At 34.0% G+C, this 23,523-nt stretch overlaps 1 protein-coding gene across 8 annotated transcripts in view; it reads left to right on the top strand.

Annotated features, from left to right (window-relative positions):
- The window catches only part of HECTD1 (HECT domain E3 ubiquitin protein ligase 1), a gene marked incomplete at its 5' end in the record, with an annotated part of 90,181 nt that overhangs the window by 42,305 nt on the left and 24,353 nt on the right, over positions 1-23,523 (top strand). For 3 of the 8 annotated variants that reach the window (XM_079700614.1, XM_079700617.1, XM_079700613.1), the window contains 15 exons: positions 374-512; positions 702-872; positions 5,807-6,029; positions 6,767-7,030; positions 7,133-7,209; positions 10,483-10,617; positions 11,399-11,545; positions 12,615-12,709; positions 14,261-14,366; positions 16,035-16,169; positions 16,728-16,867; positions 17,163-17,486; positions 18,442-18,608; positions 18,703-18,879; positions 22,277-22,972. In XM_079700614.1, the coding sequence (XP_079556740.1) occupies positions 374-512; positions 702-872; positions 5,807-6,029; positions 6,767-7,030; positions 7,133-7,209; positions 10,483-10,617; positions 11,399-11,545; positions 12,615-12,709; positions 14,261-14,366; positions 16,035-16,169; positions 16,728-16,867; positions 17,163-17,486; positions 18,442-18,608; positions 18,703-18,879; positions 22,277-22,972 (2,996 nt within the window). Of the gene's footprint in view, positions 1-373; positions 513-701; positions 873-5,806; positions 6,030-6,766; positions 7,031-7,132; positions 7,210-10,482; positions 10,618-11,398; positions 11,546-12,614; positions 12,710-14,260; positions 14,367-16,034; positions 16,170-16,727; positions 16,868-17,162; positions 17,487-18,441; positions 18,609-18,702; positions 18,880-22,135; positions 22,973-23,523 lie in introns of all 8 variants that reach the window. The other 5 variants (XM_079700616.1, XM_079700615.1, XM_079700612.1 and 2 more) reach the window with 2 other exon arrangements.

Below are 23,523 nucleotides of genomic sequence, written 5' to 3'. Positions count from 1 at the left end.
CTCAAAAAGTGAACATAAACCTAGTGCTAGTATTGTCTTAGCTTTTTGTATTCTTTTAAAAAAACTTTTTTTATTGGAGTATAGTTGATTTACAATGTTGTGTTAGTTTCTGCTGTACAGCAAAGTGAGTCAGTTGTAGATACACATATATCCATTTTTTTTTATTCTGTTCCCATATAGGTCATTACAGAGTATTGAATAGAATTCCCTGTGCTATTCAGTAGGTTCTTATTAATTGTATTCTTTTATTAAGTGTATATTTTAGCAGAGCATTTAAAGCTTAAATTGGATTTTTTGTTTTCATTAGTGTTGCATTTTGTTTTATTTTAGCTTCTTACCATGGCTAACTAAAATTCTTTTTTTACTTTTCAAGGAAAGCAAGTCTTGCTCTGATTCGAAAAATGATTCATTTTTGCTCTGAAGCACTCTTGAAAGAAGTTTGTGATTCTGATGTTGGTCACAATTTGCCTACAGTACTAGTGGAAATCACTGCAACAGTTCTTGATCAAGAGGTTAGTTTATTATCTTTATTGAAACTCCTGTAGCTTTAATTCCCATTAGATAGTAGTAAGTAAAATAATTTAACTTGTGTCCTAATTTTATTAAATCATTTTGTCTGTACAAATGATTGCATTTGTCTACTCCATGCAACTAAACTTATTTTTATCATTTTCCCTTAATTTCCTTTTTTTTACCCCCAGGACGACGATGATGGCCACTTGCTGGCTTTGCAAATCATAAGGGACTTAGTAGATAAAGGTGGTGATATTTTTTTGGATCAGCTAGCCAGACTTGGTGTAATTAGCAAAGTGTCAACTTTGGCAGGTCCTTCCTCTGATGATGAGAATGAAGAGGAATCAAAACCAGAAAAAGTGAGTGGTCTTAATTGCAGTGGTATCTATCAGGAATAGGGTTTCTTTTGAGGAAATGTAGTTCCAATAATAATGGGTTTTGACAAAATAATGGCAGTATGGAGTAGTATTATAATTTTTTTTAATTTGGTCACTTTTCTTCTAAAATATATCATTGGTAAAATTTAAAACTTGAAGAAAAGTTGCAAATAAAGAATATCAGAACATCCTCTATCCAAAATCACTAATTATTGACATTTTGCTCCATTTGCTTTATTACTTACAAAGACACATGTGTGCACACACATTTAAAATATATTATTTGAGGGAATTCCCTGGCGGTCCAGGGGTTGGGACTCCGAGCTTTCACTGCCAAGCGCCCGGGTTCAATCCCTGGTTGGGGAACTAAGATCCCATAAGCTGCGTGGCGTGGCCAAAATAATAATAATAATGATAATAATAATAAAATATATTATTTGAGAGAAGCTGGATACATAGTGCCCCTTTTTGTAAATTTATTTATTTATTTTTTGTTTTGTTTTGGCCACACCTTGTGGCATGTGGAACTTCCCTGAATAGGGATTGAACCCATGCCCTCCACAGTGGAAGCACAGAGTCTTAACCACTGGATCGCCAGGGAGGTCAGTGCCCCTTTTGATACCTAAAATCTTCACCAAAAAACCAGGACATTGTCTTACAGAATCCTAGTATAGTTATTAAAATCAGGAAATTTAATATTTATAGAAAATGTTATCTAATCCAGAGACTGTATTCAAATTTGCCATTGCCCTAATAGCAATGCCCTCCTGCGGCTCACGCCATCCCCCCCAGAATCCAGTCTAGGAGCACAGTACATTTCGTTGTCATGTTGTTCCATTTCTCAGCCTTTCTTTTTCTTTCATAGCCTTGGCATTTTTTTGAAGAGGACAGACCACTTAATTTGGACAAGGACCCTCACGTTGTGTTTGTGCCATGTTTCTTCATAATTAGATTCAGGTTGTGTGTTTTTAAGCAGGAAGACTATAGAGGTGATGTTATGGCCTTCTCATGTGTAAAATGTGCCTTTTTAGAGGCACATGATGTCTGTTTGCGCTCTTGCTGTTGACGTTGACTTGGATCAGTTGGTTGTGTTTGTCTCTACCAGGTTTCTTCTCTGTTGTAAAGGTACTTTTTCCCTTTTGTAATTAATAAGTAATTTGTGGGGAGATAATTTGAGACTATGCAAATATGCTGTTTCTCTTTAAACTTTTATCCACTAGTTTCAGTACCTATCAATAATTCTTGCCTTAGATTGCATATTTAAAAATATGCCTTATTTGTCTCTACCAATTGCCAGCAATGATTTAGTCCTACCATTTAGTGAATGCTTCCTACATATTAGTGACTGAGTATTAATAGTTTTGAGAGAATGGTAGAGTATGGATTGTAATTGCAGAATCCTGAGTGGTTTAGTGTATATGTGTGTTTCCTAAATTACTGGAGATTTAACAAAAAACAAAACAAGAAATGATATCTGGGTTCATCCCCCTGGAATTCTTTCATTCAAGAAATAGGTTACAGATCCCAGCGGTCTTTGTAGAAATTAACAAGCAAACATTTATATGAAAATGATAGGAACCTAGAATAGCAAAACATCCTTGAAAATGAACAAAGTTGAAGGACATACACCAGCAGATTTCAAGTCTTATTATAAAGCTATAGTAAGCAAGAAAGTGTGGCAGTGGTGTAAAACTAGATTAATGACCCACACATATATGGTCAATTGTTCAAACAAAGTGCTAAGGTAATTCAGTCACAAAAGGATGGTCTCTTTAAAAATGATGCTTGAACAAGTGGATAACATATGCAGAAATATGAAATCTTATCCCTTTTAACAAAAAGAAATCATTAACTGAAGTGGATGGGCTAAAACTGTAAGGCTTCTAGAGGAAAAAGAAGAAAATCTTAGTGACCTTGAGCTTGACAGAGATTTCTTAGATAGGACGTTAAAAGATTATATTATAAAAGAACAAAAAATAAATAAATTGTTTTCATTAAAACTAAACCTTTGTTCTTCATACTACATTATTTTTTTAAATATATTTATTTATTTATATGGCTGCATGGGGTCTTAGTTGCAGCACACGGGATCTTCATTGTAGCATGCAGGATCTTTAGTTGAGACATGCAGGATCGTTTATTTTTTATTTTATTATTTATTTATTTATTTATTTTGAGGTATGCGGGCCTCTCACCGTTGCGGCCTCTCCCGTTGCGGAGCACAGGCTCCGGACATGCAGGCCCAGCGGCCATGGCCCACGGGCCCAGCCACTCCGGGACATGTGGGATCCTCCCCGACCGGGGCACGAACCCACATCCCCTGCATCGGCAGGCGGACTCCCAACCACTGCGCCACTAGGGAAGCCCCATGCAGGATCTTTTAGTTGCAGCATGCGAACTTTTAGTTGCGGCACATGGGATCTAGTTCCCTGATAAACCCGGGCCCCCTGCATTGGGAGTGCAATCTTAGCCACAGGACCACCAGGGAAGTCCCCAAAATACATTATCTGGAAATGAGAAGACAAGCCAGGAAATTCTTTGAGATTTATCTTTATTCTTTGAAAATATCTTCTTCTTTTGTTTGTTTTTTGGCTGTGCTGCGTGGCTTGTGGGATCTTAGTTCTCTGACCATAGATTAAACCCCTACCCCCTGCAGTGGAAGCGTGAAGTCCTAACCAGTGGACTGATTTTGGCCTTCATTTTTTTTTCTTCTATTTTATAAATTTATTTATTTATTTGTTTGTTTGTTTGTTTGTTTGTTTATTTATTTATTTATGCATGCTATGTTGGGTCTTTGTTGCTGCGTGCAGGCTTTCTCTAGTTGCAGTGAGTGGCAGCTACTCTTTGTTGCGGTGTGCGGGTTTCTCATTGCGGTGGCTTCTCTTGTTGAGGAGCATGGGCTCTAGGCACGCGGCTTCACTAGTTGTGGCTCGTGGGCTGTAGGGCGCAGGCTCAGTAGTTGTGGTGCACGGGCTTAGTTGCTCCGTGGCACGTGGGATCTTCCTGGACCAAGGTTCGAACCCATGTCCCCTGCACTGGCAGGCGGATTCTTAACCACCGCACGACCCGGGAAGTCCCTTGGCCTTCGTTTTCAATGGACATTTTCAGTTCCTGCAGGGACTCTTGGCTGATCATTTTCCAGCACTTGAAGAGATATTTCATTGTCACCTGATGTGCATAGTCTCTACTGAGACGTTTTCTTCCTCTGGCTGTGTTTAAGACTTTATAACTTGTTTTTAGCAATTTGACCTTGATGTGCTTAGCTGTTTGGTTTGTGTGTGTGCATGCACATGTGGGTTTTCTGCCCCTGCTCAGGATTATTTAATTTTTTTTGGTCTGTGGGCTTACAGTTACATCACATTTGGAAAAATTTTGAACGGTTGGTATGATGATTTTCCACTCTGGCTGTTAGGAATGCAAATATCTGACCACCCTGTGTGACCTCTGAATTGTTCACCTTACCATTTTCAAGTCATTCTTTGCCCTGCCTTATGGAACATCACCTGTACACAGATGGTCTGGTACTCAGTAGAGATGTCCTGGTGACCACTTTGCACATTTCTAGAGGTCTTTTGTGCTTGACTCCCTGATCCTGAACTCATCCACCACATATTCCATTTGCCTTAATCTCTTCAAACACAGATCTCCATTTCCTCAACTTACACTGCTGGACTCTGTGTTCCCTCTTCTTAAGACCTTAGCCAGAAACTCTGTCTGAGCCTAAGGGGCTTACCTTATTTGTTACTGTTTTCTGGGAGATCATGCAGTCCTGTGTTGCTTGTTGTCCAGTATTTGAAAACACTCTTTCATGTATTTTGTCTGGTTCTTTTAGTTGTTGACAGTGGATAGGCAAGTCTTGATCCTTATTAATCTGTCATGGCCTGGAGCACAAGTATTATGTTTAGGGAAATTTATAATCCATATTTTACAATCTTATTTTAGTGTTATAAGCTAAGTACTACTTCAGGGAAGAAGCATGTAAAAGATACATTTAAAACAATTTTTTTTTTTTTTTTTTTTTTTTTGCGGTACGCGGGCCTCTCACTGTTGTGGCCTCTCCCGTTGTGGAGCACAGGCTCCGGACGCGCAGGCTCAGCGGCCATGGCTCACGGGCCCAGCCGCTCCACGGCATGCAGGATCTTCCCGGACCAGGGCACGAACCCGTGTCCCCTGCATCGGCAGGCGGACTCTCAACCACTGCGCCACCAGGGAAGCCCTTAAAACAATTTTAAGTATAATAAGTCTTCATAAACTTTAAAAGAACTTTACCCATACACGCATGCATGCACACACATGCCAAGATCATATATGTTAATGATGAATATTCTTAATATTAAATGTTGTCAACAAAATAAAAATTTTTTGGATGCCAGGGTAGGCAAACAGTGTTTACAAATTATTTTTCTTTTAAACATGCTATAGCTGACATTTTGATGATTATAGGAATAATCCAGTATATTTGATTCACTTGGCTAAGGGTGGGAACTTATAAATTTTATTGTTAAAACACATTTCTGGTGATTCTTTTGCACCCTAGGTTTGGATACCATTGAGCTAGTGTAAACATTCATTTTTTACAAATAATCTGTTAGGCCCAGAGATATGGTGAGTTTATCAAGTCCTAGATAATTAGCTAATTGTGTGTAAACCTAATCCATTTGTCTTCTTTACCATTATACCTGGAAATGTTATAACTTAGGTTATTATGTGAATTTCTTAACTTTTTTTTAGGATGGACTTTTAAGATTATAGGTAATTAGTTGAATCAGAATATGTATTAAACTACAGGCAGCTGAATATTATATTCACGATGTTTTAATTCTAAATTTGATTCATGGTCGTGTTTTTTTAAGTACTTACGAATATTTGGAATATAAGTTATTTCCCACGTTTCATTGAATAATTTACACATTTAGGAAGATGAACCACAGGAAGATGCTAAAGAATTGCAGCAGGGTAAGCCATATCATTGGAGAGACTGGTCCATCATTAGGGGAAGGGACTGCTTATATATATGGAGTGATGCAGCAGCCTTGGAACTATCTAATGGCAGTAATGGATGGTTTAGATTTATCTTGGATGGAAAACTTGCCACCATGTATTCAAGTGGTAGTCCTGAAGGTGGATCGGATAGTTCAGGTAATATTTTGTTTCTGTTAAAATGTTTTACTAGTTTCTGTAATTTTGATAATTTGTCTTTCTGCTCATATTTTTGCTACCATTGTCATAGCAATAGCACATCCTTGATGATCATATGGCCATTTCCTTAATATTAACAGAGAAAAATGATTGTACCATGAAAGCATTTCATACTTTTTTATTGTATGAGACAAGGAATAGCATTGTATCAATATCTACTTTTACTGTCTCCATCCTTTAGGTAAAGGTGCCTCTTATCACATAATGATGAATTGCACATGTGTGATGCTGTCTCAAATTATATATTTTCCCCAAAGCCTTCTACTTTAAAAAATTATGGCTGCAGGATTGTTTTAATGCTTGAACCTAAATAATATTAAACCAGTGAGAGTATATCAAAGAACAAAACTTTAATGAAAGTTTTTAAATAAAATTGATATTTCAATAGGTAGTTTCCTTAAAAAAATGGAATATTTGGGCCTCCCTGGTGGCGCAGTGGTTGAGAGTCCGCCTGCCGATGCAGGGGATACGGGTTCGTGCCCCGGTCTGGGAGGATCCCATATGCCGCGGAGCGGCTGGGCCCGTGAGCCATGGCTGCTGAGCCTGTGCGTCCGGAGCCTGTGCTCCGCAACGGGAGAGGCCACAACAGTGAGAGGCCCGCATACCACAAAAAAAAAAAAAAAAAAAAGGAATATTTGAAAGGATGAAGTTTTAAAACAAACATTTTGTCTTTATAGAAAGCAGAAGTGAATTCTTAGAGAAGTTACAAAGAGCTCGAGGCCAAGTAAAGCCATCTACTTCAAGTCAACCTATACTCTCAGCACCAGGACCCACTAAACTCACTGTAGGGAATTGGTCACTAACATGTTTGAAAGAAGGAGAAATTGCTATTCATAACTCAGATGGCCAGCAAGCAACAATATTGAAAGAAGATTTACCTGGTTTTGTGTTTGAATCTAATAGAGGAACCAAGCATTCATTTACTGCAGAAACTTCTCTGGGTAAGTATGTAGGTATGTCAGTTTAATGGATAAGAATAAATGAATATGTTAAATTGCAATAAAATATGTTCTGTGAAATACCTTTTTTTTTTTTTTTTTAAGGTTCAGAATTTGTGACTGGCTGGACTGGCAAAAGAGGCAGAAAACTAAAATCTAAGTTAGAAAAAACTAAGCAAAAGGTATTATTTATGGGATTTGCTTTGTTTTTTGTCTTTTATACTGATGTAGCAAGGTTTCAGGGGTAGATTGTAGGCATTTAAAAAATTGAGCCATGTAACATAAGCTACCCTAATCTAATGTATTTTTAGTTTTCCTTTTTCTGTGCTCATTATCTTATTTTCCACAATATGTATACATTTACTTATAGTTTTTATACTATAAGTAAATACTTATAGTTTTTATATTATAAGTATAAAAAAAGTATAGTTTTTATATATAAGTAAACACCAATATTAAAATAGAACAAAATTGAGACAAAGTATAAAATTTAAATTATTTTAAAATTATGTGAGTTATTGTCACAGAAACTTTAAACTCATTCTTTAATTATGATTAATGATAGTAGTATTTTTAGTGATGTAGTGGGATTGAAAATGCATTATTATAATTTACAGTCTTGATTTAATACTTTGTGATGAATCCATTTGAATTCCTGGTTCTAGATTCAGATAATTTGATGCTTAGTTTAATGACCATCTCAGATGGAATCACTGTTTCAAAAAGATACAGGAGCAAATATGTTACAGACTCCAGGAGCAAATATGTTACTGACTCATATTACTAATTTTTAAATTCTATCCATTTATTATGCATTGGTTTTTTCAAAAATAAAGCCATTATATTTCTCCCCCTTTTTTTTTTAATTGGGGTATGGTTGTTTTCCAATGTTATGTTAGTTTCTACTGTACAGTGAAGCGAAGTAGAGTTCCCTGTGCTATACAGCAGTTTCTTATTAGTTATGTTTTATACATATTAGTGTATATATGTTAGTCCCAATCTCCCAGTTCATCCTACACCACCCCACCCCACTTTCCCCCCCTTGGTGTCCGTACGTTTGTTTTCTACATCCATGTCTCTATATTATATTTCTTTTTTAAAAAAGATTTATTTATTTATTTATTCATTCATTCATTCATTCGGCTGTGCCGGGTCTTAGTTGTGGCACTCGGGATCTTCATTGCTGTATGCAGGTTCTTGGTTGTGGCATGCTGGATCTTCAGTTGCAGCATGGGGGCTCTTTAGATGAGGCATGCGAACTCTTATTTGTGGCATGCGAACTGTTAATTGTGGCAGGCGAACTCTTAGTCGCAGCAGGCGAACTCTTAGTCACAGCATATGGGATCTAGTTTCCTGACCAGAGTTCGAACCCTGGCCCCCTGCATTAGGAGGGCAGAGTGTTAACCACTGGACCACCAGGGAAGTCCCAAGCCATTATATTTCCATCTTTATTATATCAGTTGTTCTTGAATTTTTTAATTTTTAAAAGAGAAAATAAAATCTCATAGTTAGATTCAGTATCTTCTGATGACACATTTTTATTTTACCTAAAATAATGATATAGTTTTTTCATATAGTATGTGAAGAATGCTTTTGGGTGATTGGGATGGGGGGTACTTGTGTGGCTTTGGCCATAGGAATAGTCATAAGGGGTTTTATTTGGAGCACTATATTATATAATATATATATGTTGTATATATTTTATATATATATATATATATATATTCATTCATGTCTTCATTTACAGTTGTAAATTTGCTAGGCTATCCCAAAGATATTCCACATTTCCACATACATAGACCTGGAAAAGAAAATTGCTTGCTTGCTTGCTTGCTTTCTCTTTCTCTCTCTCTCTTGCTTTTTTAATTTATAAATATATATTACCTCTATAGCTATATATATTATTCCATGATTGCTTCTGTGTTTTTCAAAAAAGAGTGTGAAGCCAGAGGTTTTTTTCCAATTCAGGATATCTTAAGGGCATTTGAGGAAGAAATATCTCAATTGAAGGTAGCCATTAGATGGTAAAAGGAATTTGAACTAAATACAGTTTTCATTTTCATGATAGTTATGTTCTATAAAGTTGCCATGAATACTGAACCATTGCTTCTTGGAGAAATACAAGTTTAGGTTCCTGTGAGGCTCTGGTCACATTTTTTAAGTTTTTGCTGCACTGTGCTTGCCGAAAAATGACTGTGAAAAGCGCTGCAAGTATTGATTTGTGGATTACAAATGAATTTTAGTGACTAGTTGATTTCACAAATATTAAATTCTCAAATAATGAGGCTCAGCTGTAATTCTTTATAAAGCTACCGGTCAGCTTTCTCAGGAGTTTTTTGGAATAACTGCTGTTGTATTAACCAACAAATCTAGATTAACTCACAGGGAACTGAACTTTTACAGTACAAAAGAAAAGTAAATCAAGGATGATATAGTCTCAGTCCTGTAGTTTCATTTTCTTAAAAAAATGTGATTATTGATTCAGATCCTTGAAATCAGTAGTAAATCAGTGATCATATGGCTATTCTTTTGCACATGAAAGCAGTATATATCAACATATAGTAATTTTAGGTAAAAATAATTTTAACTATTAGTTTTAACCTGTTTTTATTTCTTAATATTGTTTATAAAGGAATAGTTTCTTCAGTGTTGTCTGATATCTAGAACTTACTTATCTTTTAATTCTGAAAGGCATACTAAAATAGAATGGGAAGGTACTATTAATTCATTTAGGGAGTGAAATTTTTTCTGTTACATTAGAGCTATGCTTATGATTTAAATGAAATCACATAAATCTTAAATTTACATTATTTAAGCATATATTTTAAAGAATGTTATGTACTAAATTTCATCAGACCCAAGCCTTGGACATGTGTGGGTTTCTCTCTCAAATAACATTAATTTAACTTAAATGAGGTAATTAGTACCCAAACTGATAATACAGTCATTCTTTCTCAATACATGAGCATCATATATACTTTGTGTGAATAATATAAATAGAAAAAAGACATAAGAACCTAAAGTACACCCCAGAATGTTAAAAGGTTCAACTTCAGTTGATGGAATTATAGATGGCTTAATTTTCTTTCTTTATTTTTTGTTTTTTGCTTATTTGTATTTTCTAATTGGTTCACCATAAAACAGGTTACTTTTATTAAAAATAGCAGAGCTACCTTTTTATAGGTTTAAATAAGCTCCTATTTGGTTTATGAATACAAAGTTTAAAAATTAAAATTATAAGTCCTTCGATTTGACATTGGTAAAATCTGCTAGAGTAGTTTTTCAACCATGAGAACTTCTTGATGTATATGAATAGAAGTAGTAACATTTTTTGGAACTTGATACTGGCACAAACGTCTTAATTCTAGAGGTTGCATGTATATACTTAAAAGGAAGATTTGGTAAAAATTATTAATTGTAGTAAAAATTCATATTTACTATTTTTATTTTGGTAGGTACGCACTATGGCTCGAGATTTATATGATGACCACTTTAAAGCTGTTGAAAGCATGCCTCGTGGAGTAGTGGTAACACTCAGAAACATAGCAACTCAGTTAGAGTCATCTTGGGAACTTCATACAAATAGACAAGTATGTTAGCCTCTAGATTTTATGACACACCGTGATCTTGGTTTAGTTTTTTCCCTTTATCCTTTATATTCTGGGTATTGATTAGGGGGTCAGCAAATTATCACCCATGGGCTAAATTTTGTATGGTTTTGTGAGGTAAGAAGGGTTTTTACATTTCTAAATGGTTGAACACAAATCAAAAGTAAGAATAGGGGGCTTCCCTGGTGGCGCAGTGGTTGAGAGTCCTCCTGCCGATGCAGGGGACACGGGTTCGTGCCCCGGTCTGGGAAGATCCCACAAGCCGCGGAGCGGCTGGGCCCGTGAGCCATGGCTGCTGAGCCTGCGCGTCCAGAGCCTGTGCTTCGCAACGGGAGAGGCCACAGCAATGAGAGGCCCACATACCGCAAAAAAAAAAAAAAAAAAGTAAGAATAATATTTCATGATACCTGAAAATTATATGCATGTGTATAGTCAGTGTCCATAGTAGTTTTATTGCTCACAGCCATGCTCATTTATTTACGTATTGTCCGTGACTGCTTTAGTGGCCACAATGGCAGACTTAAATAGGTGTGACCAAGATATGTGATGTGGCCTGTAAAGCCTAAAATATTTACAGTCGGCCCTTTACAAAAGAGTTTACCAGGCCTGGTAGAGATAATTTGCATTAATAATTTGAATTTCTTAATCTAATTTAGTATCTAATTTATTTTCATGGTAATTGGTGGCTCTGATAAATTAAGTATGTTAAGACCTGTTTGTTTTTTTGATTGTCTTTAATTTTAAAAAATTTTGTTTCTTTTAGTGTATTGAGAGTGAGAACACTTGGAGAGATTTAATGAAGACAGCTTTAGAAAATCTAATTGTACTTTTGAAGGATGAAAACACAATTTCACCATATGAAATGTGCAGTAGTGGCTTGGTGCAAGCGCTTCTTACTGTTTTAAATAATGTAAGTTTATGAAGTAGTACAGAATGAGGTATATAGTTAAAAAAAATATTTTTAACTACACTTTGACAGAGTGAGATTTACTTTGTTTTTGTCAAGATGTATTAAAAACTGAGTAGTGAATGTTAACATTTATAATTTTTCCAGCCTTTCAAGTTTTATCATTAGTTTGAGCCAGTTGAATTAAATAATTGAGTTATTTAGATTTTTTTGGTTACCTGATTATAATTTGTTCAAGATTTGTTCGAACAAAACACTTGCTTGTAGTAGCCTAAGACTTAACATTATTCACTGCTGTGATTTCCTCATAACTTAACATAAGATGGAGTTAGTCTATAGGCCTTTTTAAATACCTAAAATATTTGCATAAAATTAATTTATGAGCATTGGCAATTTAGGAAGTTTATGTGAATATTTGACAAGTACTTGCTAATAACCTTATATTTCTCTTCAATTTAGACTGTTACTATCTCTTTATTGTGATAAAATTTTTTCCTTTATTTTAATGAAAGGTGTGTATATATATACACCCACACACACACTTATTTTAACAAATTCTAACAGAATAAATTATAAAAAGTGAAGGTTTTCTCCCCATTTTAGTTCTATTTGCCATTTTAATTTCTTGATCTTAATCATTGTACTTTAACTGCAGTGTCTCGTGTTTCCTTCATTATTTTTACTATTTGCATTTATTCTCATTTATTAAAATTATATTGATATAGCATCACTTAGTAGTATCTATGAAATCATTGTTTTGATATACCAGTCATATTTTTTCTAATACTAATTAATGTAAATAGTACTGTTAAAATGCAAAATGTTCATAAATAATCTGAAATTACCTTGCATACTTTGAGAAAAGGAGTATAATTGCCACTTCATTGTAACACTGAAGATATTAGCCATGTTCTACTAGTCATATAATGAAAAGAATTTTAATTGAAAGAAAATAATGATTTCACTTATATTGTATTGATAATTTTGTAATATATTAATATTCATCTTGCAGAATGTGTTTTGATAAATTTCAGTAACAGCCCTAAAACTTTTTTTTTCCTTTTTTATTTAGAGCATGGATTTAGATGTGAAGCAAGATTGTAGTCAACTGGTAGAAAGAATAAATGTTTTTAAAACAGCCTTTAGTGAAAATGAAGATGATGAAAGGTAAATCCCCAAATTTCTTTTAATTTGATGTTTGCAGTGTTTGCAAGTTGATAGCTTTCCTTTAAAATAGAGCCTAGTATAGTGTTTATACACAAAGTAGGAACTTTTTTATTCAGTACAAAAGTAACTTATATTATAAATAGATAAAAAAAGGAGAGATTCTTAAAGTATTTTTTAATCTAATGGAATAAAAGGAAGATAACATGTCTGCTGTGAATGCAACTGACCACTTATTTTAAATTAGATAATCTTTAAGATACAAGTGGAAATTTGAACACTGATTAAATATTTGTTGATATTAAGTAGTAATTTTTCCTTACCTTTTAGGTGTGGCAATGATGATTTTATTTTTTAAGAATTCTTTTGTAGGGGTACATACCCAGAGTATTTCTGGGTGAAATGCTATGTTATTTGGCATTTTCTTTTTTTTTTTTAATTTTTTATAAATTTATTTATTTTTATTTTTGGCTGCGTTGGGTCTTTGTTGCTGCCTGTGGGCTTTCTGTAGTTGCAGTGAGTGGGGGCTACTCTTTGTTGTGGTGCACGGGCTTCTCATTGCAGTGGCTTCTCCTATTGCGGAGCGTGGGCTCTAGGTGCGTGGACTTCAGTAGTTGTGGCTCGTGGACTCTAGAGCACAGGCTCAGTAGATGTGGAGCACATGCTTAGTTGCTCTGTGGCACATGGGATCTTCCCAGACCAGGACTTGAACCCATGTCCCCTGCGTTGGCAGGCAGATTCTTAACCACTGTGCCACCAGGGAAGTCCCCTGGCATTTTCTTTGAAATATATAGGAAGGAGAGAAATGGGTGGGAATATAGATAGAAATCAATTGGCTATTAGTAGGTAATTGTTGAAGCTGGGTCATGAGTTGATGAAGGTGCATTTTACTATTTTATTACTTTTGAATGTGATTGAATTTTTAAAATAATAAATGAAATTTAATTAATTCCATTAATTTTAAATACCATTTTAAATGAGTGCATATTACATTATATGGATGTATAATAATTTATTGAAACAGTCTATTAAACATATTGGCTGTTTGCAAATTATTCCTAATACTAAAATATAAGTGTCTTGGTGGAAACATCTTTTTACATAAATTCCTTTAAATTGTATTACTGAGTTACTGATGTTTTAAAGGTTTTTGATATAAATTGTCATGTTGTTTTCCAGAAATATTATACCAGTGTTGCCTTGCCAACAATACTGTCATTTTCAAAACTTTGCTGCTTTATATATTCTTTTATATGTATCAGATATTATATAATAAAATTGTTTAAACTTTAAAAAATAAATTACATGTTAAATTATACATTATTTTGAATGCAGTTGATGAACATTTCATAAGAAAAATGAAATATTTTATTAAGTGAAGAAATTGAGTTATAAGATTATTTTTGCTTACTCATGTAGTCTAATACAAAATTAAACTTCTCTTTGCATTAATAAAGAAAGTAGGGTGTCTATATGAGGTTGGTTATTACAGTTTCTTTATGAACTTTAGCATGAACTTATATAAAAGCTCTTAACAATTATTTTTTTTCCTAGTCGACCAGCTGTTGCATTAATCCGAAAGTTAATAGCTGTACTAGAATCTATTGAACGTCTACCTCTCCATTTGTATGATACACCAGGATCCACTTATAACCTCCAGGTAACCATGGAAAATGCAGTTGCTATTATTGCTGAATGCATTTAGGAGCAGGCTTAGATAGTTTTCTTTAAAAAAACAAAACCAAAAAACTTTTATATTTTATTAAAGAAGGATTGTGCTTAATCATTAAAGACTTAACCTTTGATGACATTTGATTGTTCTTTTTAATGACTCTTAAATGTATTGGTATTTTAATGTTTATTTTAGGTTTTAAATCATATTTGGTAGGTCATATTTGGCGAAAGACACCTTATCAGTGGGAAAGCAGAAAAGAGAGTCCTTCTGTTCTAGAATTATGAGTTAAGTCCCTTCGCCTCTGTGTGTATCTCAACATATGAAAAAATGTGAAAATATTTTAGGCACAGTTTTTTTTTCTTGCTTTCTGTCATTGTTTAGAACCAGATGGCCTTCCTTAGCTATTTCTATTGATTTTTGAAATCTGTCATTATCACATGGTTTTATTAAAAAAACCTGTTTTCTTCCTGAATGTCACTTGGTTGACATTCTTATTAATTCATTAAATTATTCTTTTGTTAGCAGCTAGTATCCAGATATTAACAGAAAAAACAAATAATTCTTACCGCTAATATTCCAAACCAGATCTTTATCACATCATCTGTAGGTTACTTTAGTATTTTCTAGCATGTTCTTTGGCCTTGAATCTTGCCTTTATTTGATCTATCCTGCATTCCACTGTATCAAATAGTTTCTTTTAAATATGGCCTTTAATAAGTGACTAAAACTATTTGCAATAACAGTGCCTACTCAAGGCAAAAAACTTACCATACCTCCAAGAACCCAAAGCCAACTAGACTCCCAGACTAGAAAGCTTGTTCATAGAGTTACAGTATAATTAGTATATCTGACATGATGTATATATTAAGCAAGATGTAGAGGTCTACTTTGTGCTTTACTTCAGACAATAATATAGAGGACCAAGGGGATTTTTTGGTCTATCCTTTTAAAGGTTTATCCTTGATAGATGAATGAGGTAGAAATAGGTCTCAAAGACTGGAAATTCCCCTGCTTATACTTTTACAGTCCTAGGAGCACCAACATCTTTTATTATACGTATTTCATTTTAGGAGACTGTGCAAGATACAAAGATAGGAAGGCTGGGAATGTGCCCCCTGGTAATTTCGCATTCTGAAATGCTTTCCAAATGTACATGTAAATATTTAATTATGTGTCTATAGGAATAGTTAAGATTTATACAGAAATGAAGCACATACTTGTTTTATTTACTAAAGCATATTGGATTGGAAGCTATCTATCTTGTATTTTTTTTAAGTTTATTAGCCATAGGTCATTTAATATATTTTAGCTTTAAAAGCATAAGTTAATTAGCTACTTTTTATAACTTACTTGGAAAATTGCAAGTTATCAGTTAGGGGTTGTAATAGTTCTGTTAAGTGTTTCATAATAATTTTATTTAAACCATGTATGTTTGAAGTTGTTTAGAAATTCTAAGTAAACTTTGTTTCTTTCTTGAAAATATTATTCAGTGGACCTCTTTAAAAAAATATTTAATAGAAAACAGACATTGATCCTTCCTTTATGGTTATACTTTATAAATCTCAATTGCTGTGTTATGTAACATTTTTCATTTTCAAAATTTTAAGAAAAAAGCAGAATATTTTCTGAAGCATTTTGATCATTTCTGTGTAGATACTTACAAGAAGATTAAGATTTCGGTTGGAACGTGCACCTGGTGAAACTGCATTGATAGACAGGACTGGCAGGATGTTGAAGATGGAACCCTTAGCTACAGTTGAATCTCTAGAACAGTATCTCTTAAAAATGGTGAGTTTCTGGCAAGCGAATGGTGAAATAAACATTCTTTGCTGTGGTTTAGGCCTTTAGAAAAGTGGTTTGGGAAGTATTTTTCCAGAGTTACAGTAATAGAGTTTGACCTAGTAATTCCATTTTAGAAAATAATCTTTATACACTCTAAATGGTTTCTTCATAAAGATGTCTATTATAGTTATTTGTAATACTCAAATAGTGAACAAAACCTTAATGCTAATCAATAAAGGAATATCGAGTTGGTAATTACTTCCGTTAATTTGAATATTATATAGCTATCATAATATATACAGACTGATAAGAGAAAAATGTTTTTGTAAAGTTTGATCAAAACTGTTTTATTCTATCTATTGAAATAATAGACTAAAGAAATACTCTCTGATATTAATAGTGGGGTGCTATGATTATGGAATTTTCTGGGTTTTTTTTTCTTTTTCAAATATTCTTAAATGAATATTGATTATAAAATAATTCACGTTAAAGGGATGGGAACCAAATGGGCTGTGCATTTCAAAATATCATAATTAAGGTGTCTTCCATATTTTCTTTGGTTAGGTAGCAAAGCAGTGGTATGATTTTGACCGATCTTCATTTGTTTTTGTTCGAAAATTAAGAGAAGGCCAGAATTTTATATTTCGGCACCAGCATGATTTTGATGAAAATGGAATCATTTACTGGATTGGGACAAATGCCAAGTAAGTCATCATTTAATGTAGGTTGAAAACATTCACCTGGAAAAGAATTCTAGGTAGTAGAATAAAATTAACCACTCTGAGTATCCTGCAGTTTTAGGAATTTCGTCTTTTAGGCTAAATTTAAGACCATCCAAATTACTTTTTATGAAGAAAAAAATACCTAAATTGTTAAATGTAGAATTTTTCTTAATTAATATAATTTTATGTAGAAAAAAGCTAGTCTGAGCAAATGCAGTTATTTTAATAGTGTTAACTGTTAACACTGCTTAAGAGTATTTTCTTTGTTTTTGTGTAGAACTGCATATGAATGGGTTAATCCAGCTGCTTATGGACTTGTAGTAGTAACATCATCAGAAGGAAGAAATCTACCTTATGGCCGCTTAGAAGACATATTAAGTCGTGACAATTCAGCTTTAAATTGTCATAGCAATGATGATAAGAATGCCTGGTTTGCCATAGATCTGGGTCTCTGGGTGGTGCCATCAGCATATACACTTCGTCATGCTCGTGGTTATGGAAGGTCTGCACTGAGAAATTGGGTTTTCCAGGTATCCAAAGATGGACAGAACTGGACTTCTTTGTATACCCATGTTGATGACTGCAGTCTCAATGAACCAGGGTTAGTTGAGGAGTCTTTGTAAATTGGAAAACTCAGTAAAGAGCTTTATTTTTATAACTGTATCCTCCTAGAGCTCTCTTTTTTGTAAGATACTGAAACAAGATTTTCTTTCTAAAAATATCACTTGATACTGTAATTTAGGTATTAAAACTTTGAAATACTGACTTTGTCAAAACCATCAAATGCTTTAAACATTAGTAGAAGCTGAGCTTACTTATTTAAAAAGAATTTGATATATAGCTGTATGTGTGTATATATAGCACACTGATAAAAACCAAAAAAAAATGGAGTTAACTTTTACTAAACTCTCCATTTATTCACATAGTATATGTGAATGTTTGACAAATTAACAGTGACTATTGATTTTTCTTATGTATCTGTTTTCCTAAATTTTATATATTGGTCATATATATATTTTTTAAGGACAAAAAGTCAGCATTATATTTCTAAAAAATTTAGTTCTAATAAAGTTTAATTGTACATTGTGGCACATTTTGAGGAGTAGAGAGTAGAGTTAAATTACTTTTCTGTATGCGATGTAGTATGGAAGGAGCTTCTTAACAGGATTAATAGGTAATATTTTCAAGCTTTAAAGTTAATATTTTAGTATATCATTTAAAATTTTGCAAAAATTTAAAAATGTTTTTCATCATAAAAACATTGTTATTCATAAAATTTCTGGTCTTATTTCTTTGGATTTTATTATTCATAAGTCATTTAATGTTATGAGTCAAATTAATAATATACATTTACACATTTCATTTTTAATTTATTTTCTTTACTGCTATTTTTCTCCTTTGATTTCTTGATTCTTGTGTAACAAACTGTTGACTGAACATGAAAGTTAGTTTACTTTTCATATACTTTTCTATTATGTAACAAAATCTTCACCACCTTAAACATCTTTTCCATATGTTTAAAACATTACATAATATTTTCCCTAACACATTCACAGGTCAACAGCCACCTGGCCTCTTGATCCACCGAAGGATGAGAAACAAGGGTGGCGACATGTGAGAATTAAACAGATGGGGAAGAATGCTAGTGGCCAAACCCATTATCTCTCACTATCTGGATTTGAACTTTATGGCACTGTAAATGGAGTATGTGAAGATCAGCTAGGTAAAGAGATGAGAGTAGGTTTTTCTAACTTACTAACACAATTATATTTATAAAAAGCGACTTTGTTTATATTTCTCTAATTTCTACCTTACAGGAAAAGCAGCTAAGGAAGCAGAAGCTAACCTTAGAAGACAGAGACGTCTAGTACGCTCCCAGGTACTGAAGTACATGGTTCCAGGGGCTCGTGTGATCAGAGGCCTTGACTGGAAATGGCGGGATCAGGATGGCAGCCCACAGGGAGAAGGCACCGTCACAGGAGAACTGCATAATGGTGAGTAGGTGCTTAGCATTTGTAGTGTAGAAATCGAGTATTTTTAAATAACAAAATATTCTTCTTTTGTTACTTTGGGGTAATTTATAAATTGAATAAATGTTCCAGGACTAAGTAGAAGAACTGATTTATTGGTTTTATGTTTAAAATGGGAAAAATCATTTATTTAGAAATAGGAAAAATTTTTAATTCTTAGGTTTTTGTTTTTTTTTTTTTTTTTTTTTTTTGCGGTATGTGGGCCTCTCACTGTTGTGGCCTCTCCCGTTGCGGAGCACAGGCTCCGGACGCGCAGGCTCAACGGCCATGGCTCACGGGCCCAGCTGCTCCACAGCATGTGGGATCTTCCCGGACTGGGGCACGAACCCGTGTCCCCTGCATTGGCAGGCGGACTCTCAACCACTGCGCCACCAGGGAAGCCCTAATTCTTAGGTTTTGACTCAAAATTTATTGCTAATATTTTGAAGTAATTAATAAGCTAGTATAAGGTGAATACCCTAAAGACACATTTTCTGCTGTTTTTGTGGTTTTTTTAGTTTATTATTCATAAGTTTCCATTGATTTTTATCTTAATTTCTTATGCTTTTCTTTATCTTGTTGGCTTGACAAGAATCAGGGCAGAATTTTTTGTTCAGTTATGAGTCACATAGAAGAAAAAGCATTAACATTTATAGTTAAATATTTTTCAGTAAAGCATAGAACAAAAATTGTAGCCTTTTCATTTATTAGTTAATTATAAGATATTTCACAATGTTTCTCAGTCTACCAGTTTTTCCTTGGGGTAAGGGTTATTGTTTAAAATCAAGTTCATTTTTAACTTTTGATCTGTAGATTTTGAGGAAGTCCATACCCACTTAAATTGCTTTTAACTCCCAGAAGCAACTATGGTGGCTAGTTTTGTTTTTTTTATATAACTTAGAAGACTCACTTATTAGTAGATAATTTGCCTAACCAGTAGTGGGTTCTTATGAATTTTGCCTAGCATTAAAAAAAAAAGAAGAGTAAAATGTTCATATTCTCAACTTACACCAAATATTGAAAGAGACATAATAAAAGTGACAATGCTTAGGAGAATGACTAACATTTGATATCTTAACTATGTGATAAAGGCATTTATTTACTTAAACTATTTTTGGTTTTATTACGCTTAAGATTCTGTTCCTTAAATTACATTACTAAATGCATTTCTGTATAGTCATACCCTAATTGCAGATCACGGTCATAATAGCAGGTTTATAGTGAGTGAGCATGTACGTAGCTGCCAAAATTCATAAAAAAAAATAATAGCTGAATAATAATAGTCCCATTCAACTCAGAAATTTCCAATATTCTTGTTTTTAGCCATCTTAATGATACTTAGTTAACAGTCTATTCCCCCTAAATTATTTGACTTCTAAGTGTGTGAACTAGTTAGAGATATGTGAATACAGTGTATTTTTCTTGGGCGGGAGTCAAGTGAAGCAACTGGAATCTTAATTTCAGAATTTAGCATGTAAGAAAGGCTTATTTTACTGATTTGACAAATGTAGCAAAGTCATACCTTAAAACCCTTATGCCATAGAGGGTTCTTAGCTTTCAAATACTTAAGCTAACCATTTCTAATAATGGCTAGTTATTACTAATTCTATCTTTTTATCTATCTTTTGAGTATAAGAGGAGTTCAGAGTCTTGTATCTTTACACTTATGGATAGTGTGTATGTACCCTTTCTGAGTGATCAGTTTAAACACATTCTCAAGCATAATATGAATGGTTTACAGTTTTGAGTTATTTTTCTATGCTATATCAATTAAATCTCTTTCCTTTCTAAAGAATCTTTGTATTGGTAGGAATATCCATTTTTTAATTTATTCCACAAATATGAGTGCCTACTATGTAAAGGTACTTCGTTAGACTTCACATACACAATGGTCAACAAAAAAGTATGACCCCATGCTTTCTGGGTAAAACAGATAAATTTACAGTTACAGATTTTGATAAGTACTATGAAATAAGTTATCAGTATATTTTGGGACCAGTTAATACAATACAAATGTAATTTTTATTTGGGATTGGGATATGTTTTTGAATTTTTCCTTTTCTCACACTTTTCCATGTTGCAGAAGAGATAGTTAAATGTTGGTTCTTCAGAGGTTATTTCAGCATACAGAATAAATTGAGGCAATTGAAATGTCATCTAAACTAGATTATGTAGATTTTGGGCAGTCAGTTTCCTCTCAAACAACTGGTATGCAGATAATGCCCACAGGTAATTCAGTATTACTTAAACCCCTCTGAGCCTCATCGTAAACTTATATGAACTTGGCATGTGTGTGCATGCGTGTGCGCATGCACGGGAGTATGTGTGTGTATGGGTAAAGTACTTTTATTTAAACTTTATAAAGACTTAACACTTTACAAAAATAAATATTTTTATGTGTTTCTTTTCCTCTGAAGTAGTTAGCTTATAGCACTAAAATAAGATTGTAAAATTTCTATTAATTTTCTTTCTAATAGGCAATTTGTTTTGCTTTTGGAAGTTAATTACCATTTTTAAAAAAGAATAAGTATCATTTTCCAAGCATAAGTAAACATAGATTTAATATTGTTATTCTCATTAGTTCTTTTAACGTTATTAGCTTTATCATATAGGTTCTATCTAATAAAAGAGCCTAGCATACTTTTAAAATTTTGGTTTTAGAATTTTCTGCGCTTATTCAAATTTATTAAACTTAATCATAAGAGAACCAAATAACCACTGAACTTTGAGAACACAACCGAAATGCTAACTTAGTGTTATTTGAACTATAGTGACCTAGAATTTCTACAGTGATATATGAATATTTTGTCTGTCAATTATAGGATTTAGCCCAAACTTAGAAATTAATGGTTAAGCCAGCACTTTTTTCTATAAATAACATTTGACCACATAATCATATTTAGCAACTGAAAAAGCTTTTACTTAGATTTCATCTGTACTTGCTGAAGTTGTAATATTTTACCATTTTTATCAGTCTTTTTACAATTTTTAACAGTTCTTCCCCTTAAAAGATACCCCAATAGATGTAAACATGACCCTTACATTAAGTATCACCAGAACAAACAGTTCAGAAATAAGAGAAATAGAAGGAAGGATTTAATTTTAGTTAGCAGACCTTAGATGACTAGAAATTCAGAGAAGTGCAGCACTGATGAAAAGCTGATCCCATATTGTGGAGCTACTGTCTGACACGCTCCTATCTGCTTTCTGCTGGGTCTCACAAACTCCTGTCCCTTTCCAGGCTGGATTGATGTCACCTGGGATGCTGGTGGCTCAAACTCTTACCGTATGGGCGCAGAAGGAAAATTTGACCTCAAGCTTGCACCAGGGTACGACCCTGATACAGTGGCATCACCCAAACCTGTTTCATCCACTGTTTCAGGCACAACGCAATCATGGAGCAGCTTGGTGAAAAACAACTGTCCAGACAAGACATCTGCTGCTGCAGGCTCCTCAAGTAGAAAAGGAAGCAGCAGTTCTGTGTGTAGCGTGGCCAGTAGCAGCGACATCAGCTTGGGTTCGACCAAAACGGAACGGAGATCAGAAATTGTAATGGAACACAGTATAGTTTCAGGAGCTGATGTCCATGAACCAATTGTTGTTCTTTCATCTGCTGAAAACGTCCCTCAAACAGAAGTAGGGTCATCTTCCAGTGCAAGTACCAGCACCTTAACAACGGAAATGGGAAGTGAAAATGCTGAAAGAAAGTTAGGCCCTGATAGTTCTGTTCGTGCTCCTGGGGAGTCTAATGCAATATCCATGGGAATTGTTAGTGTTAGTTCTCCTGATGTTAGTTCAGTATCTGAGTTAACTAATAAAGAAGCAGCTTCACAACGGCCCCTTAGCTCTTCAGCAAGTAACAGACTGTCAGTGAGTTCTTTGTTAGCTGCTGGGGCCCCTATGAGCTCTAGTGCAAGTGTTCCTAACCTGTCCTCAAGAGAAACATCTAGCTTGGAGAGTTTTGTAAGGAGAGTGGCAAACATAGCACGGACTAATGCCACGAACAACATGAATCTAAGCCGAAGCAGCAGTGATAACAACACTAATACTTTGGGGAGGAATGTGATGAGCACAGCAAGTAAGTGAGCTTTTCCTTATGGAACCCAATGCTTTTTCCACTCTGAGGGATGCAAAGTAGGATCTGTTCAAGTGGATTCTGGCTTCAGTCTTTAACTAGATCATTAACCATGTTAGATACAACTGTGTCAAATTTAACACTTCAGGAATATGAGGTTAAGTTCTATAGAATTGTGATATTTTAAGAATTCTGATCAGGTGTGATAAAGAGCCTCTTTTTCTAAATAATAACACACTTCTGCTTTTCACTCCTCTGTGATAAATTGTTAAGTACGGTTGCAAGAGGAAATAGATGACTATTAAATATCATCAAAGTCAATTGAAATCAGAGCGTAATACTGGCATAGCTTTTACTTAGGTCCTGAACTGAGATTAGCTTCTGAAAGTTTTTAATTCTAATTAAAGCTACCAATGGATCAAAGTAATTCCCTTGGAAAATAACATTGGGAGTTATTTCATTGCCTGTTTCACTTATTTATAAAGCTAGGCTTAACATTTTGAAAAATAATAATGCTATAAAAGTAAGAATTTTTAGTTGGATTTCAGTTGGGT

The sequence above is a fragment of the Hyperoodon ampullatus genome (assembly GCF_949752795.1).
Source record: "Hyperoodon ampullatus genome assembly, chromosome: 3".
Taxonomy (NCBI): Eukaryota; Metazoa; Chordata; class Mammalia; order Artiodactyla; family Ziphiidae; genus Hyperoodon; species Hyperoodon ampullatus.
Note: the sequence above shows the minus strand (reverse complement) of the source record. Positions and strands in the feature narration are given on the sequence as shown.